Consider the following 15,764-nt stretch of genomic DNA (forward strand, 5'->3'; position numbering starts at 1 on the left):
AAAGTTCAATATGCTAGTCTGCAGTTTAATTATAATTCTACTGGTAATACGCTTTTGTCTCATGTTAAATTCATAATGTCTGCACTTTCCATCCAATTTATAAAAGGAAAAGGATACTCAGCCTACTTAATTAGGGTGGGAAGAAAATGGTTTGAATTTAACTTTCATTTATTGTGAACAGGTAAACCTTGCTAATGTTACCCAGAAAATATTTTGAACCGTTCTTGATTCAGGTTTGTATTTGGGTGTAATGTGTTTTTCTGGGGCTCTTTTAATCTATCATCAATACATCAGCATCTCTCGATGCACAGCATGGTGACGTAGTGGTTAGCACAACGATTTATAGTGCTGGCGACCCGGGTTCATTTCCCTTCGGTGCCTGTAAGGAGTTTGTATATTCCCCCCACAAATACGTGGGTTTCCTCCGGGTACTCTGGTTTCTTCCCACAGTCCAAGGACCTACTGGTTGGTCGTTTAATTGGTCATTGTAAATTGTCCCGTGATTTGGCTAGGATTAAATCAGGGGATTACTGGGAGGCACAGCTCAAAGGGCTGGAAAGGATGTTCCAAGCTGTATCTCAATAAAAAAAATCTGAGTGAAGTGAATATAATTTAGATTAGATTAGGTTATGAGGACACGCAGTCCTCTTTTATTGTCATTTAGTAATGCATGCATTAAGAAATGATACAATGTTCCTCCAGAATGATATCACAGAAACACAAGGCAAACCAAGACTGAAAAACTGACAAAAATCACATAATTATAACATATAGTTACAACAGTGCAAAGCAATTTGATAAAGAACAGACCGTGGGCATGGTAAAAAAAAGTTTCAAAGTCTCTCGAAAGTCCCATCATCTCACGCAGATGGTAAAAGGAAGAAAAACTCTCCCTGCCATGAGCTTCCAGCACCGCAAACTTGCCGATGCAGCATCCTGGAAGCACCTGACCACAGCCGACTCTTGAGTTCGTCTGAAAACTTCGAGCCTCCGACCAGCCCTCCGACACCAAGCACCGAGCACCATCTCTGCCGGGCACTTCGACCCCGGCCCCGGCAACAGGCAATAGGCAAAGCCGAGGATTTGGGGCCTTCCCCTCCGGAGATTCTCGATCGCACAGTAGCAGCGATAGCGAAGCAGGCATTTCAGTAGTTTCTCCAGATGTTCCTCCGTGCTTCCCACGTCTGTCTCCATCAAATCAGGATTGTGCACGGTACCTACTTACAAATACGATATCATTTCGGAGTGACCGCACACGCTGCGTCGCGCCGCCATCTTCTCCTCCCCTCCTTAACGTAAGAACTATGAGCTAAAATAAAATGTGTGTTGATAATTCATAAAGAAGCCAGTGTTGGAATCACTGGACAGTATTTGGGTTTTGGCTGTTGGAACTATAGTTGGACAAACAACACTTATGTTTTATTTTCACTTGCCAATCATTTAGTACTTATACAAAACTAGGTTTTGTCATTTTTTTATAATAGACAATAGGTGTAGGAGTAGGCCATTCGGCCCTTCGAGCCAGCACCGCCATTCACTGTGATCATGGCTGATCATCCACAATCAGTACCCTGTTCCTGCCCTCTCCCCATATCCCTTGACTTCACTATCTTTAAGAGCTCTATCTAACTCTTTCTTGAAAGCATCCAGAGAATTGGCCTTCACTGCCTTCTGAGGCAGAGCATTCCACAGATCCACAACTCTCTGGGTGAAAGAGTTTTTCCTCAACTCCGTTCTAAATTGTCTACCCTTTATTCTTAAACTGTGGCCTCTGGTTCTGGACTCCCCCAACATCGGGAACATGTTTCCTGCCTCCAGTGTGTCCAATCCCTTAATAATCTTATCTGTTTCAATCAGATCCCCTCTCATCCTTCTAAATTCCAGTGTATGCAAGCCCAGTCGCTCCAATCTTTCAACATATGACAGTCCCACCATCCCAGGTATTAACCCTGTGAACCTACGCTGCACTCCCTCAATAGCAAGAACGTCCTTCCTCAAATTTGGAGACCAAAACTGTACACAATACTCCAGGTGTGGTCTCACCAGGGCCCTGTACAACTGCAGAAGAACCTCTTTGCTCCTATACTCAATTCCCCTTGTTATGAAGGCCAGCATGCCATTAGCTTTCTTCACTGTCTGCTGTACCTGCATGCTTACTTTCAGTGACTGATGAACAAGGACACCGAGATCCCCTTTTCCTAACTTGACACCATTCAGATAGTAATCTGCCTTCCTATTCTTGCCACCAAAGTGAATAACCTCACATTTATCCACATTAAACTGCATCTGCCCATTCACCCAACCTGTCCAAGTCACCCTGCATTCTCATAACATCCTGCTCACATTTCACACTGCCACCCAGCTTTGTGTCATTTGCAAATTTGCTAATGTTACTTTTAATCCCTTCGTTTAAATCATTAATGTATATTGTAAATAGCTGCAGTCCCAGCACCAAGCCTTGCAGTACCCTACTAGTCACTGTCTGCCATTCTGAAGGAACCTGTTAATCCCCACTCTTTGTTTCCTGCCTGCCAACCAATTTTCTATCCATTTTAAAGAAGGATGATCTTAAAGAAGGAATCTGACATGAGCAACATTACACAGCTGTCCTCCCCTCAGCACCTCACCCTGTCATGAACACTGCCTCGCTACTTTTGCCCGCATTCTGCACTGCCATTGACTTCATTTTTTAATTTAATTTAAATACTCATTCTCCTGTCTTCTCCCCATAACCTTTGATATCCTGGCTAATCAAGAATTTATCAACCCCCACTTTAAATATACTGAATGACTTGGCCTCTACAGCTGTCTGTGGTAATGAATCCCACAAATTAACCACTCACTGGTTAAAGAAATTCTTGCAACATACATCAATGTTGCTGGTGGACGCAGCAGGCCAGGCAGCATCTCTAGGAAGAGGTACAGTTGACGTTTCAAGCTGAGACCCTTCGTCAGGACTAACTGAAGGAAGAGCTAGTAAGAGATTTGAAAGTGGGAGGGGGAGGGGGAGATCCAAAGTGATAAGAGAAGACAGGAGGGGGAGGGGTGGAGCAAAGAGCTGGACAGGTGATAGGCAAAAGGGATACGAGAGGATCATGGGACAGGAGGTCTGGGAAGAAAGACAAGGGGTGGGGGAACCCAGAGGATGGGCAAGGGGTATAGTCAGAGGGACAGAAGGAGAAAAAGGAGAGTGAGAGAAAGAATGTGTGTATAAAAATAAATAACAGATGGGCTCCGAGGGGGAGGTGGGGCATTAGCGGAAGTTAGAGAAGTCGATATTCATGCCATCAGGTTGGAGGCTACCCAGACGGAATATAAGGTGTTGTTCCTCCAACCTGAGTGTGGCTTCATCTTTACAGTAGAGGAGGTCGGGATAGACATGTCAGAATGGGAATGGGATTGGGATGTGGAATTAAAATGAGTGGCCACTGGGAGATCCTGCTTTCTCTGGCGGACAGAGCGTATGTGTTCAGCAAAGCAGTCTCCCAGTCTGCGTCGGGTCTCGCCAATATATAAAAGGCCACGTCGGGAGCACCGGACGCAGTATATCACCCCAGCCGACTCACAGGTGAAGTGTCGCCTCACCTGGAAGGACTGTCTGGGGCCCTGAATGGTGGTAAGGGAGGAAGTGTAAGGGCATGTGTAGCACTTGTTCTGCTTACACGGATAAGTACCAGGAGGGAGATCAGTGGAGAGGGATGGGGGGGACGAATGGACAAGGGAGTCGCATAAGGAGCGATCCCTGCGGAGAGCAGAGAGAGGGGGGGAGGGAAAGATGTGCTTAGTGGTGGGATCCCGTTGGAGGTGGCGGAAGTTACGGAGAATAATATGTTGGACCCGGAGGCTGGTGGGGTGGTAGGTAAGGACCAGGGGAACCCTATTCCTAGTGGGGTGGCGGGAGGATGGAGTGAGAGCAGATGTACGTGAAATGGGGGAGATGCGTTTAAGAGCAGAGTTGATAGTGGAGGAAGGGAAGCCCCTTTCTTTAAAAAAGGAGGACATCTCCCTCGTCCTAGAATGAAAAGCCTCATCCTGAGAGCAGATGTGGCGGAGACGGAGGAATTGCGAGAAGGGGATGGCATTTTTGCAAGAGACAGGGTGAGAAGAGGAATAGTCCAGATAGCTGTGAGAGTCAGTAGGCTTATAGTAGACATCAGTGGATAAGCTGTTTCCAGAGAAAGAGACAGAAAGATCTAGAAAGGGGAGGGAGGTGTCAGAAATGGACCAGGTAAACTTGAGAGCTGGGTGAAAGTTGGAGGCAAAGTTAATAAAGTCAACGAGCTCTGCATGCGTGCAGGAAGCAGCGCCAATGCAGTCGTCGATGTAGCGAAGGAAAAGTGGGGGACAGATACCAGAATAGGCACGGAACATAGATTTTTCCACAAAGCCAACAAAAAGGCAGGCATAGCTAGGACCCATACGGGTGCCCATAGCTACACCTTTAGTTTGGAGGAAGTGGGAGGAGCCAAAGGAGAAATTATTAAGAGTAAGGACTAATTCTGCTAGATGGAGCAGAGTGGTGGTAGAGGGGAACTGATTAGGTCTGGAATCCAAAAAGAAGCGTAGAGCTTTGAGACCTTCCTGATGGGGGATGGAAGTATATAGGGACTGGACATCCATGGTGAAAATAAAGCGGTGGGGGCCAGGGAACTTAAAATCATCGAAAAGTTTAAGAGCGCGAGAAGTGTCACGAACATAGGTCGGAAAGGATTGAACAAGGGGGGATAAAACCGTGTCGAGGTATGCAGAAACGAGTTCGGTGGGGCAGGAGCAAGCTGAGACAATAGGTCGGCCAGGACAGGCAGGTTTGTGGATCTTGGGTAGGAGGTAGAAACGGGAAGTGCGGGGTGTGGGAACTATAAGGTTGGTAGCAGTGGTTGGGAGATTCCCTGAGCGGATAAAGTCGGTTATGGTGTGGGAGACAATGGCCTGGTGCTCCTTAGTGGGGTCACGATCGAGGGGTAAATAACAGGAGGTATCTGCGAGTTGTCGCTGTGCCTGGGCAAGGTAGAGGTCAGTACGCCAGACTACAACAGCACCCCCCTTATCGGCGGTTTAATAATAAGGTTAGGATTAGTGCGGAGGGAGTGGAGAACAGAGCGTTCCGAAGGAGTGAGGTTGGAATGGGGACAAGGTGCGGTGCAGTTGAGACGGTTGATGTCCCATTGGCAGTTAGTGATAAAGAGATCCAGAGCAGGCAGAAGACCAGAGCAGGGTGTCCATGAAGAAGAGGAGGGTTGAAGACGGGAGAAGGGGTCATTGGTGGGGGTGGAAGAGCCCTTGCTGAAGAAGTAGGCTCGGAGACGGAGACGGCGGAAGAAGAGTTCCGCATCATGGCGAACACGGGACTCGCTGAGGTGTGGGCGAAGGGGGACAAAGGTGAGGCCCTTACTGAGGACAGAGCGTTCTGCCTCCGACAGTTGAAGGTCGGAGGGGATGGTAAAGACCCGGCACGGATGAGAGCTGGGATCAGAGGGGGGAGGGGGGAGGCTGGGGGTGTCAATGGAGAGGGGAGGGTTGGGGTGAGAGGAAGATGGAGCCTCTGAGTACCCAGGAGCTGACGATGGGATCTGAAGGAGACGGGATTGCAGAGTATTGGTGGGGGAAGGGGAGACGGGAGTCACAATAGCAGCACATAAAGACCCGGCCTGGAGTTCAAGGCTGGAGTCACAGTTGGTGGTTGCGCAATCACTTTGAACGTGTCCATGGTCGTTGCTGGAGTCCGGGTTTTGAATATACCCTGAGGTGTTGGAGTTGGCGAGATTAATGGCAGAGGCAATCTGAAGTTCATGCCTGCTAGTTTCATGGCCAGCAGGCTCTGGAGAATTCTTCCTCGTTTCCGTTCTAAAGGGACATTCCTTCTGTTCTGAGGTCCTAGGCTATAGGAAACATCCTCTCCATGTTCACTCTATCTAGTTCTTTCTGACTGCTTTCCCCTTCCTTTCCAGTCCTGATGAAGGGTCTCAGTCTGAAGTGTCGACCGTTCTTTAATTTCCATAGATGCTGCCTTTCCTGCTGAGCTCCTCCAGCACTTTGTGTGTATGTTGCTGTGGATTTCCAGCATCTGCAGACTTTCTCGTGTTTAGGTCTTTCAATATTTGCATGATTTCAATGAGATTCTCCCTCTTTCTTCTAAGCGGCAGCAAGAACAGGCTCCTCATACACTACCCCTTTCAATCCCTCTCAAAACTCTTAGTTTGCTCTCTTTTTGCACAAGTAACTTCTTAAAATATTTATTTCTTATTGTAACTTATGGTATATTTATGTCTTGCACTGTACTGCTGCAAAATAACAAATTTCACGATGTGTCAGTGATACAAACCTGATTCTGATACATTCTTATAGACGGGGGTTAAGAACCTTTAATCAACTCTTCTGGAATGTTGGTTGGTCTCTGCCACCTGTCAATCTTACTTATCTTGAGTTTTCTGACTTCATTAGTGATGAGAGATATAGAGATAGGAATTAGGTAATGAAGATGAAAATTTATCTGAACGTGCGCCTACTCTTCACTGATTAGAGCTGGATTGAACGTTTACGGGCTTCATTTACTGCTGGTTATACACTCAGAGGTCACTTTATTAGGTACACCTGTACACCTGCTCATTAATGCAAATATCTAATCAGCCAATTATATGTAATGTATAAAAGCATGCAGACATTATCAAGAGGTTCAGTTGTTCTTCAGACCAAACAGCAGAATGGGGACGAAATGTGACCTAAATGACTTTGACCGTGGAATGAATGTTGGTGCCAGACGGCATGGTCTGAGTATCTCAGAAACTGCTGATCTCTGGGATTTTAATGCAAAACAGTCTCCAGAGTTTACAGAGAATGGTGCGAAAAACAAAAAAAAAACATCCAGTGAGCAGCAGTTCTGTGGGTGAAAATGCCTTGTTAATGAGGGAGGTCAAAGGAGAATGGCCAGACTGGTTCAAGCTGACAGGACAGTTGATGCACTATCAATTACTCCAAAAGACTGGAAGTAGAATAAATACTGAAAGGCTTTTATTAACAGTAAATGGTCCAATGTCCATGCTGAATATCTGCCCCGGACTGAGAGGAGGAGCAATGGCACAATCGCCTTTATTCAGGGATCTGTGGGAGGAGCCACAGGAGCAGGCAGCAGAGGGGCATGTCCAGACAGGTAACCTAGTTACAGCATATATATATGGTTTACCACAACAGTGACAGTAACTCAAATAACCATGCCTTACAACAGTGGTGTGCGGAGAAGCATCTGTGAATGTCCAGCACGTCAAACCTAGAAGCTGATGGGCCTCAGCAGTGGAAGACCACGAACATATACTCAGGGGCCATTTTATTAGGTAGAGGAGGTACCTAACACAGTGGCCACTGGCTGTACAACATGGTTAAGTTGTTACCCTGGTCAGATTGGTTATTTCAACAAGTATAAAAGTAATTTTGGCCACTTTTGAGCATCTTGAGCGGCTAATTATTACACAAGTGTAAATGTAATTCTGGCCGTCGTGGACCTGTTCCATTTTGAGCGGCTAATGGTAGCCACAAACTGTGAAACTTAATTCCAATTTGAGATTTCTCAACTTCTGCTTCCTATTCAGTCAACTTTTGTTCTGAAGGTATCCTTATTCCTGGGTGAGGAATGAACCACTGTCTCTCCGGTTGTGGGGAATTAATGATGTGAATGTCTAAGCAGCCGTCAGATTCATAAATCACGAGAAATGAGAGGGGCAATACATAGAAGCCTTTTCTTTTTGTTTAGCAATTTATCATTTTGCGTGCACATTAATAAACAGGGTTCCCCTGAGGTAAGGTGGTGGAAGATAAATTCTTCTTTCTAATTTTCCTCAATTGTAGCCAGTAGATCACAGGTGAGGAGTAAGCTGCTTATCAGAGAGAGAGTCATTTTTTTCTGTGCATCTTTCTACACATTAGTTGGGCATGATGAATAAATGGACATTTTGAACATGAAATGCTACATGCTCCTCTGCTCTTTTTTTATTAATTCAACAGGCTCCCGCTTCCCCAGTCCAAGGCTGTCAGCCAGGCCGAGCCGAAAGCGCACCCTGTCTATATCCCCGTTGTCCGATCCCAGCTTCGACCTTCAGACGATGATACGGACTTCGCCCAGTTCCTTGGTCACCATCCTCAATAACTCCCGCAGCAGTTCCTCTACCAGCGGCTCCTACGGTCACTTGTCTGCTGGTGCAATAAGGTAAAAAGGTGTTGAATCGCGATGTACTTTTCTTGTAGTTCAACTTTCCTATGCTTGCTTGTACTTTTATATAATCACCCCTACTCAGTGGATCCCCATTAATCGGGACACATCGGGACCAGTACGATTTGGCCCACTTACATGACTGTCCCAATTGGCCGAAGTTTCGTGGAAATAGTTAAAACATGTCGAACCTTCAAGTGGATGGGCAGCAGCAGCAGAAGACCACACCAGGTTCCCCTCCTGTACCTAATGAAGTAGACACAGAACATATATTGTGGATTATTTTTAAATTCGGAATTTAAGTCCTTTTCTGTTTGTCTCACTTTCTGTATTACATGCCTAAAGAGGGCTTGGTCATGAATTGCTAACTACAACCAACTGATGCTGGGCTTAGACAGGGCAAAGTTCACTGCTAAAGAAGACCTTTATAATTTAGATACTCATCTTACACCTGAGAGATGTTTGCAGCTTCAATTCTTTCAGTGCTAAGATCTTGTTCGATGAACAAGGCCGGGTTTAATGTCACTGTTAATGCTGTGACTGAATCATTCAGCGGTTACTTTTGCGTGTTAGTTTGTGAAATACAGGATATGAATGCAAGGATGTAATGCTGTGTCTTCATATGGCATTGGGTCAGACCACACTTGGAGTATTGTGAGCAGTTGTGGGCCGATGTGCTGGCAGTGGAGAGGGTCCAGAGGAGGTTCATGAGAATGATCCCAGGAATGAAAGGGTTAACATATGAGGAGCGTTTGATGGCTGTGGGTCTGTAATTGCTGGAGTTTAAAAGAATGAGGGGGAGATCACATTGAAACCTATCGAATAACGAAAGGCCGAGATAGAGTGGACGTGGAGAGAATGCTTCCTATAGTGGTGTGGGGGTGGGGGCACAGCCTCTAATTGGAGGCACGCCTCTTTAGAACAGAGCTGAGGATGAATTTCTTTAGCTAGAGGGTGTTGAATCTGTGGAATTCGTTGCCACAGAAGGCTGTGGAGACCAAGTCATTTGATATATTTAAAGTGGGGTTGATAGGTTCTTGATTGCTAAGGGCATGAAAGGGAGATTGCTGGAGAACAGGGTTGAGAGAGATAATAAATCAGCTGTGATGGAACGGTGTAGCAGACTCAATGGGCCAAATGGCCCAATTCTGCTCCCATGTCTTATAGTCAAAATGTTACTATTAATGCTGAGACCGAATACATCAAACTGGAGGGAAATCGTACCACAATAATTCACGAGGACTTTACCTTCCTCCTTTTTGTCTGCTGTGATGTTTCTTTCGACTCAAGGATCAAGGATCGGGGATCAAGCTTATTCACCACATAGATTTAAAATGTACAGTATTAGGAATTTGCTGTGGTGTGCTTGTCAAGGTGTGACTTGTAATGAAAAACAACAAAGTTCAGAATTATCAAGAAACAAGTGTTTACAGTGCAGTGACAGGGTAGTAGATAGAAGGGGATAGGGGGTCTGTAATGTTTTTTAACTCCAAAACATAAAACTAATTGAAAAGAAAAACAAGGGAACCAGGGAGATGCAGGTACGTTACTATCGTTTTTACTTCAAGCGACATGCACATGTATGACGCGGTGACGTGATGACGTATGCCATTCACGTACTTATTCATATAACCCGGAATGAATTATTTAAACAGCAAAGAATGCATAATCAAACAATTTATTTACAATATTGTACAAGTATTACTGAAATATCAAATACACAAAAGTCTAACCAGAATGGTTGATCAGATTAACTGCCTGGCCGAAGAAAGTTCTGAGATGGCATGAAGTTTTTGTTTTAATAGCCCTATAGAACAGGGGTCCCCAACCTTTTTTATGCCATGGACCAATACAAATAAGCAGGTCCATGGACCCTGTCATGTTTTGTAACTTCAAAACACCAATCTAATTCAAAGGAAGACAAGGGAGTCCGAAAATGTGGGTCTAACTTCATGCTTTCTTTAAGTGAGGCACATGCTTATCACGTGGAAGCATGATGCTGTATGCAATTTACATATTTAAACATTTAATCTCTAAGGAATTACTTAAATGAACAAAAATGCTTAATCAACCTATATATATATATATATATATATAACATAAATTAAAATAAAAATTATATATATACACACACATGCAAGTTTACTCAAATATGACTGAAATATTAATTGCACAACAGACACCAGGTTGGGATCTCCTGCTACAGCGTGTTCCAGAAGGGAGCATTTGGAAAAGGCAGTTTGCGGGGTGGTTAGTGTCTAATGATTTTTCCTGCCCGCTTCCTTGTATTCCTTGTATTTTGTTGTTGGTGCATTAGTTTGAGTGTAAGGTGGCTTGTTAGAGAATGATGTAAAGCTCTGTTCATCTCAACTGTGGATACAACATTGAAGGTGGTGCTCTGTATATCTCTCAAGCTCATGGTACGGCCAGCAATAGCTCAAATTTCAGCATCCCAAAGGGGTAGCAAGTATTTGTGTTGCAGCAGTTAAGTCAGGGAGTTCTGTTGAGTTTTATAGAAAATATTTAAAATTATTCTGATTTGACGAACAGGGATGCATAATTTATCAGTGTTCTGAGGAAAGTTGTGTGCATTAAGCAAATGCTGTTGACTCTTTGATGCCCAGTTGGTTGTCCCTTTGGAATAATATTGTGCGAGCGGACTGAGGGAAAACTGAGGCCAGGAATTTGAAATACCATTGCTGAATCAGAATTTAATTATTCATGCAGAACTTTAAACTTGAGAGCAGATTATATTATCTCTTCAATTTGAGAGAGAGCGTATAGAACGTGGGACGTTACAGCATAGGACAGGCCCTTCCCACAATGTTGTGCTGACCTTTTAACCTAGTCACAATCAGTCTAACCCTTCTCTCCTACATAGTCATCCTCTTGCCTCTCTGATTACTGCCTGTTATGCCGCTGGTGTTCAGCACAGCAAGGAAGTCCTCCATCTCCGTTTGTCCGTACCATCACACACAGATGCAGAAGGATTCCTCATTGCTGTTTCCGTAACAATCTTTTGTTTTACCATTCAGGATGGATAGCCCTGAGCTGGACCTCCAAATCTGGAGGACCAGTGGACCTTCAATGTTGTATCCACACTTGAGATGAACAGAGCTTTACATCATTCTCTACCCTTTGAGCTGTTTGGCACAGGTGACCCTACCAAGAGCCAAAGCACAAGGCCCGGACCAGCCGGCATAGCTCTCTGGGTCATTGAGGCACGCACACCTCCAAGCACTACGACAAGGTTGTGATCCTCTTAAAGGATCTGCCTATCTAAGAGTCTCTTAAATGTCTGTAATGTATTTGCCTCCACCACTACCCCTGGCAGAGCATTCTACATGCCCATTGTTCACTGAGTAAAAAAACACTTCTGAAATCCCTCGCCCCCCTATAATTTCCTCCAATAACCTTAAAATAATGCCCCCTCATATTAGGCACTTCAGCCCTGGGAAAAAGTCTCTGCCTGTCCACTCAATTTATGCCTCTATTCCGCACCTTTGCTCCTAAAGTTCTTTCCTATTGTGAGTTGTCTGGCTGAAGAGTGCACATAAATGATAGCTCGTTGAGGAAAATTCCAGAAATTGTAATGTAACTCGCAGCTCAATCAGAAGAGCAAACAGTTGTGACTTTGCGTAGAGATAGCAGCTAACTCCATGATAAAACTTTGAACTTTGAACTTCAAACGTGAGTGCATTGTCCTCACTGTCTGGAATGATCAGACGAATGTGTGAATGAAAATCCACTCAGTGACCACTTTACCAGGTACAGCTGCTTGTTAATGCGAATATCTCATCAACCTATCATGTGGCAACAACTTGATGCATAAAGGCATGCAGACAGGGTCAAGAGGTTCAGACCAAACGTCAGAATGGAGAGTAAATGTGATCTAAATGACGTTGATTGTTGGTGCCAGACAGAGTGCTTTGAGTGTCTCAGAAACAGCTGATCTCCTGGGATTTTCATGCACAACAGTCTCTAGAGTTTACAGAGAATGGTTGAAAAAAAACAAAGAGCATCCAGTGAGTGGCAGTTCTGTGGGCGAAAATATCTTGATAATGAGAGTGGTCTGAGGAGAATGGCCTGTCTGGTTCAAGCTGACAGGAAGGTGACAGTAACTCAAATAATCACGTGTTACAACAGTGGTGTGCAAAGGGGCATCTCTGAATGCACAATGTGTCGAACCTTGAAGTGGATAGACCATGGTAGCAGAAGACCACAAACATGCAATCAATGGCCACTTTATTAGGTACTTCCTGTACCTAATAAAGTGGCCACTGAGTGTAGTAAACACCAGACGAGTGGGACACATAATGGTGTTTTTCTCTTTTATGGTAATACACACATTCTTACTCATCCAAAGCATATCACTGTGGCACATGATCGAAGTCTCTACTACCCTGTTAGATAATTAGAGGAGGGAGTTAAGTCATTTTGTTTTTTTGATGAATAGGTTGTGTGTTGAGAAATAAATTGGACAAACTGCTAGTGAGCTCAGTAAACTCAAAATTTACCATTAGGGGGATGCTCAGGACAAATGTTGAGTTTGATATGTATCTTCTGATTAATCCCCTATCAAACCAACCTACCGTCTGCCACAGCTCCAGTCCATTGGAATAATTCATGACTACACAGGCACAGTCTCTTTCAAAGCAGGTGATTTTATTTATTTATTTAGCAATACAGCACGGAGTGGGCCCTTCTGGCCCTTCAAGCCATGCTGTCTCAGCAACCCCTGACAAATCCAATTAACTGTAACCTAATCAGGGGACAATTAACCTACCCGCTACGTCCACGGGGAGGGCGTACTGACTGAGTTTTCTGTGTTAGAGTCATAAAGTCATAGAACACTACAGCACAGGAACAGGCCCTTTGGCCCATCTAGTCTGTGCTGAACCATTAATTTGCCATCAATCTGCACCTGGACCATAGGCCTCCATACCCCTCCCATCCATGTCCTATTTAAAGTAATCCTAAATGTTGGAATCAAATCTGTATCTACCACTTGTTCCACACTCTCACCACCCTCTGAGAGAAGAAGCTCCCCCTCATGTTCTCCTTTAACAATTCACCTTTCACCCTTAACCCACAACCTCCAGTTGTAGTCTCATCTAACTTCAGTGGAAAAAGCCTGCTTGCATTCACCCTGTCTGTACCTCACATAATTTTGGTCTACCATCTATCAAATCTCCCCTCAGTCACATGGTGTAATTGGGCAGCACAGGCTCACTGGGCCAGAAGGGCCTGTTACAATTCTGCATCTCCAAATAAATAAAAAATAAAGCTCATCTTTAATCATTTAACTGCACATGTACACCAAAATCCGTCTGTTCCTGCACACACTATAGAACTTTTTCATTTAGTAAACATGTCTGGTGGAACTGGTTCTCATCCTCATCTGTCAGCTCCTCCCACTTTCTCCAAACTCAAGGTGTAGCCAAGGGCGCCTGTATAAGCCTCAGCTATGCCTGCCTTGTCATTGGCTACGTGGAACAGTCCATGTTCCAAGCCTTCCATGGTAATGCTCCCAAATTCTTGGTTGGTGCGGCTGTAATGAAACCAAATTTCCCTCGGGATTAATAAAGTATATCCATCTATCTATTCTTTCTGCTCTACATTGTTGGCCACATGGGTACTGCTTCATTTTCCCATGCTGAGCTCATCAATTTCAACAACTTTGCCTCCAACTTCCACCTTGCCCTTAAATTCACTCCATCCATTTCTGACACCTCTTTCCTCTCTTTGATCTCTCTGTCTCTATCTCTGGAGACTAGCTGTTGACTGACATCTTTTATAAGGCTACCAATTGCCATGGCTTTCTTGACTACGTCTCCTACAAAAATGCTATTCCTTTTTCTCAGTTGTTCATCTTGGCTGCATCTGTTCCCATGATGAGGTTCCCCTTTCCAGTACGCCAGAGATGTCCTCCTTCTTCAGAGATCAGATTTTCCTTCCTCCATCATTGATGCTGCCCTCAGTCGCATCTCCTCCATTTCCTGGACATCCGCGCTCACCCCATCTTCCCATCGCCTTAACAGTGATCTTGTCCTCACCTACCACAGCATGAACCTCTGCATTCAGCACATCATTCTCCGTAACTTCCGTCATCTTCAGTGGAACACTACCATCAAACATGTCTTTACCTCCTCCCCACTCTCCATATTCACAGGGAGCGAAACCTTCATGCCTCCCTTGTCCATTCGTCCCTCCGCACTAATCTCCCTCCTAGCACATCCCTGCAAAAAGTGCTACACCATCCCGTTCACCTCCTCTCTCACCTCCATTCAGGGCCCCAAACAGTTCCTTCCAGGTGTGGCAACACTTCACCTGCGAATCCGTAGGGGTCGGTTACTGTATCCGGTGCTCCCGGTCCGGCATCCTTTACCCTGGGCAGACCCGACGTGGACTGGGGGACCAGCTGTGTCAAGCACCTTAGCTTCATCTACAAAAAGCAGAATTTCCCTGTGGCCAACCATTTGAATTACTGTCCCCATTCCCATTCTGACATGTTTATCCATGGCCTCCTCTTCTGTCACGATGAGGCCACTCTTAGGCTGAAGGAGCAACACCTCATATTCCATCTAGGTAGCCTTAACCTAATGATATGAACAAATTCCCTTTTTTATCCCTCCCCGTCCCATCCCCTTTTCTTCATTTTCTCACTCTGGCCTCTTACCTCTTTTCCTCACCTCCCCCTAACGCCCTTCCTCCTTCCCTTTCTCCCATGGTCTACTCTCCTCTCCTAATAGATTCCTCCTTCTCCATTCCTTTACCTTTTCCCCTATCACTTCCCAGCTTCTTACTTCTTCCCCCCTCCCCCACCGTGCTGGCTTCCCCTATCACATTCCAGATGGTCCTCCACCCCCTCCCCCCACCTTCTTGTTCTGGCTTCTCTCGCCTTCCTTTCCAGTCCTGATGAAGAGTCTTGGCCTGAAGCGTCAGCTGTTTATTCATTTCCATTGATGCTGCCTGACCTGCCGAGTTCCTCCAGCATTTTGTGTGTGTTGCTCCATTTAGTCCATTCTGCTTCTCTCTGTTCTTTCTGCCAAAGTGTATCGCCTCATGCTTTTCTGAATTAGATTTTATCTGCTGCTTGTCAGCCTTTGCTAACTGTCCCATTTACAACCCTTTACTCTCCTCCTCACTATTTACCAAACCTGATGGAAGTTTAGCCTGACACAACCAATATCTTAGTCATTAAGGTACATCAAAAAAGGCAAGAACTGACTCCAGGGCAGCACAGTAGCCTAGCAATTAGAGCAACGCTTTACAGCAGTCAGCTGTAAGATCAAGGGTTCAATTCCTGCCACTGCCTGTAAGGAATTTGTACGTTCTCCCCGTGATCGTATGGGTTTCCTCCAGGTACTCTGGTTTCCTCCCACATACGGCTCGAAGTTACTGAGTTGTGGGCACGCTGACTTGGTGCCAGCATGGTGGGTGACATTCTGGGGCTGCCCAGCACAGTTTCACTGATTTGATTTGATGCAAACAACCCATTTCACTGCACTCTGAGAAATAAAGATAATCTTTCATCTTTGTATATGATCCCACTGTGCGAAGA

At 45.1% G+C, this 15,764-nt stretch overlaps 1 protein-coding gene and 1 long non-coding RNA gene across 2 annotated transcripts in view; one reads left to right on the forward strand and one right to left on the reverse strand.

The window, feature by feature from the left end:
• The window catches only part of LOC134356082 (transcriptional activator GLI3-like), a 471,736-nt gene that overhangs the window by 375,575 nt on the left and 80,397 nt on the right, over positions 1 to 15,764 (forward strand). The window contains exon 7 of the mRNA XM_063066656.1: positions 7,996 to 8,197. Coding sequence (XP_062922726.1) covers positions 7,996 to 8,197 — 202 coding nt within the window. The remainder of the gene's footprint in view (positions 1 to 7,995; positions 8,198 to 15,764) is intronic.
• Positions 1 to 15,764, reverse strand: part of LOC134356093 (uncharacterized) — a 150,297-nt gene that overhangs the window by 14,266 nt on the left and 120,267 nt on the right. The window lies entirely within an intron of this gene.

The sequence above is a fragment of the Mobula hypostoma genome, chromosome 1, assembly GCF_963921235.1.
Source record: "Mobula hypostoma chromosome 1, sMobHyp1.1, whole genome shotgun sequence".
Lineage (NCBI taxonomy): Eukaryota > Metazoa > Chordata > Chondrichthyes > Myliobatiformes > Myliobatidae > Mobula > Mobula hypostoma.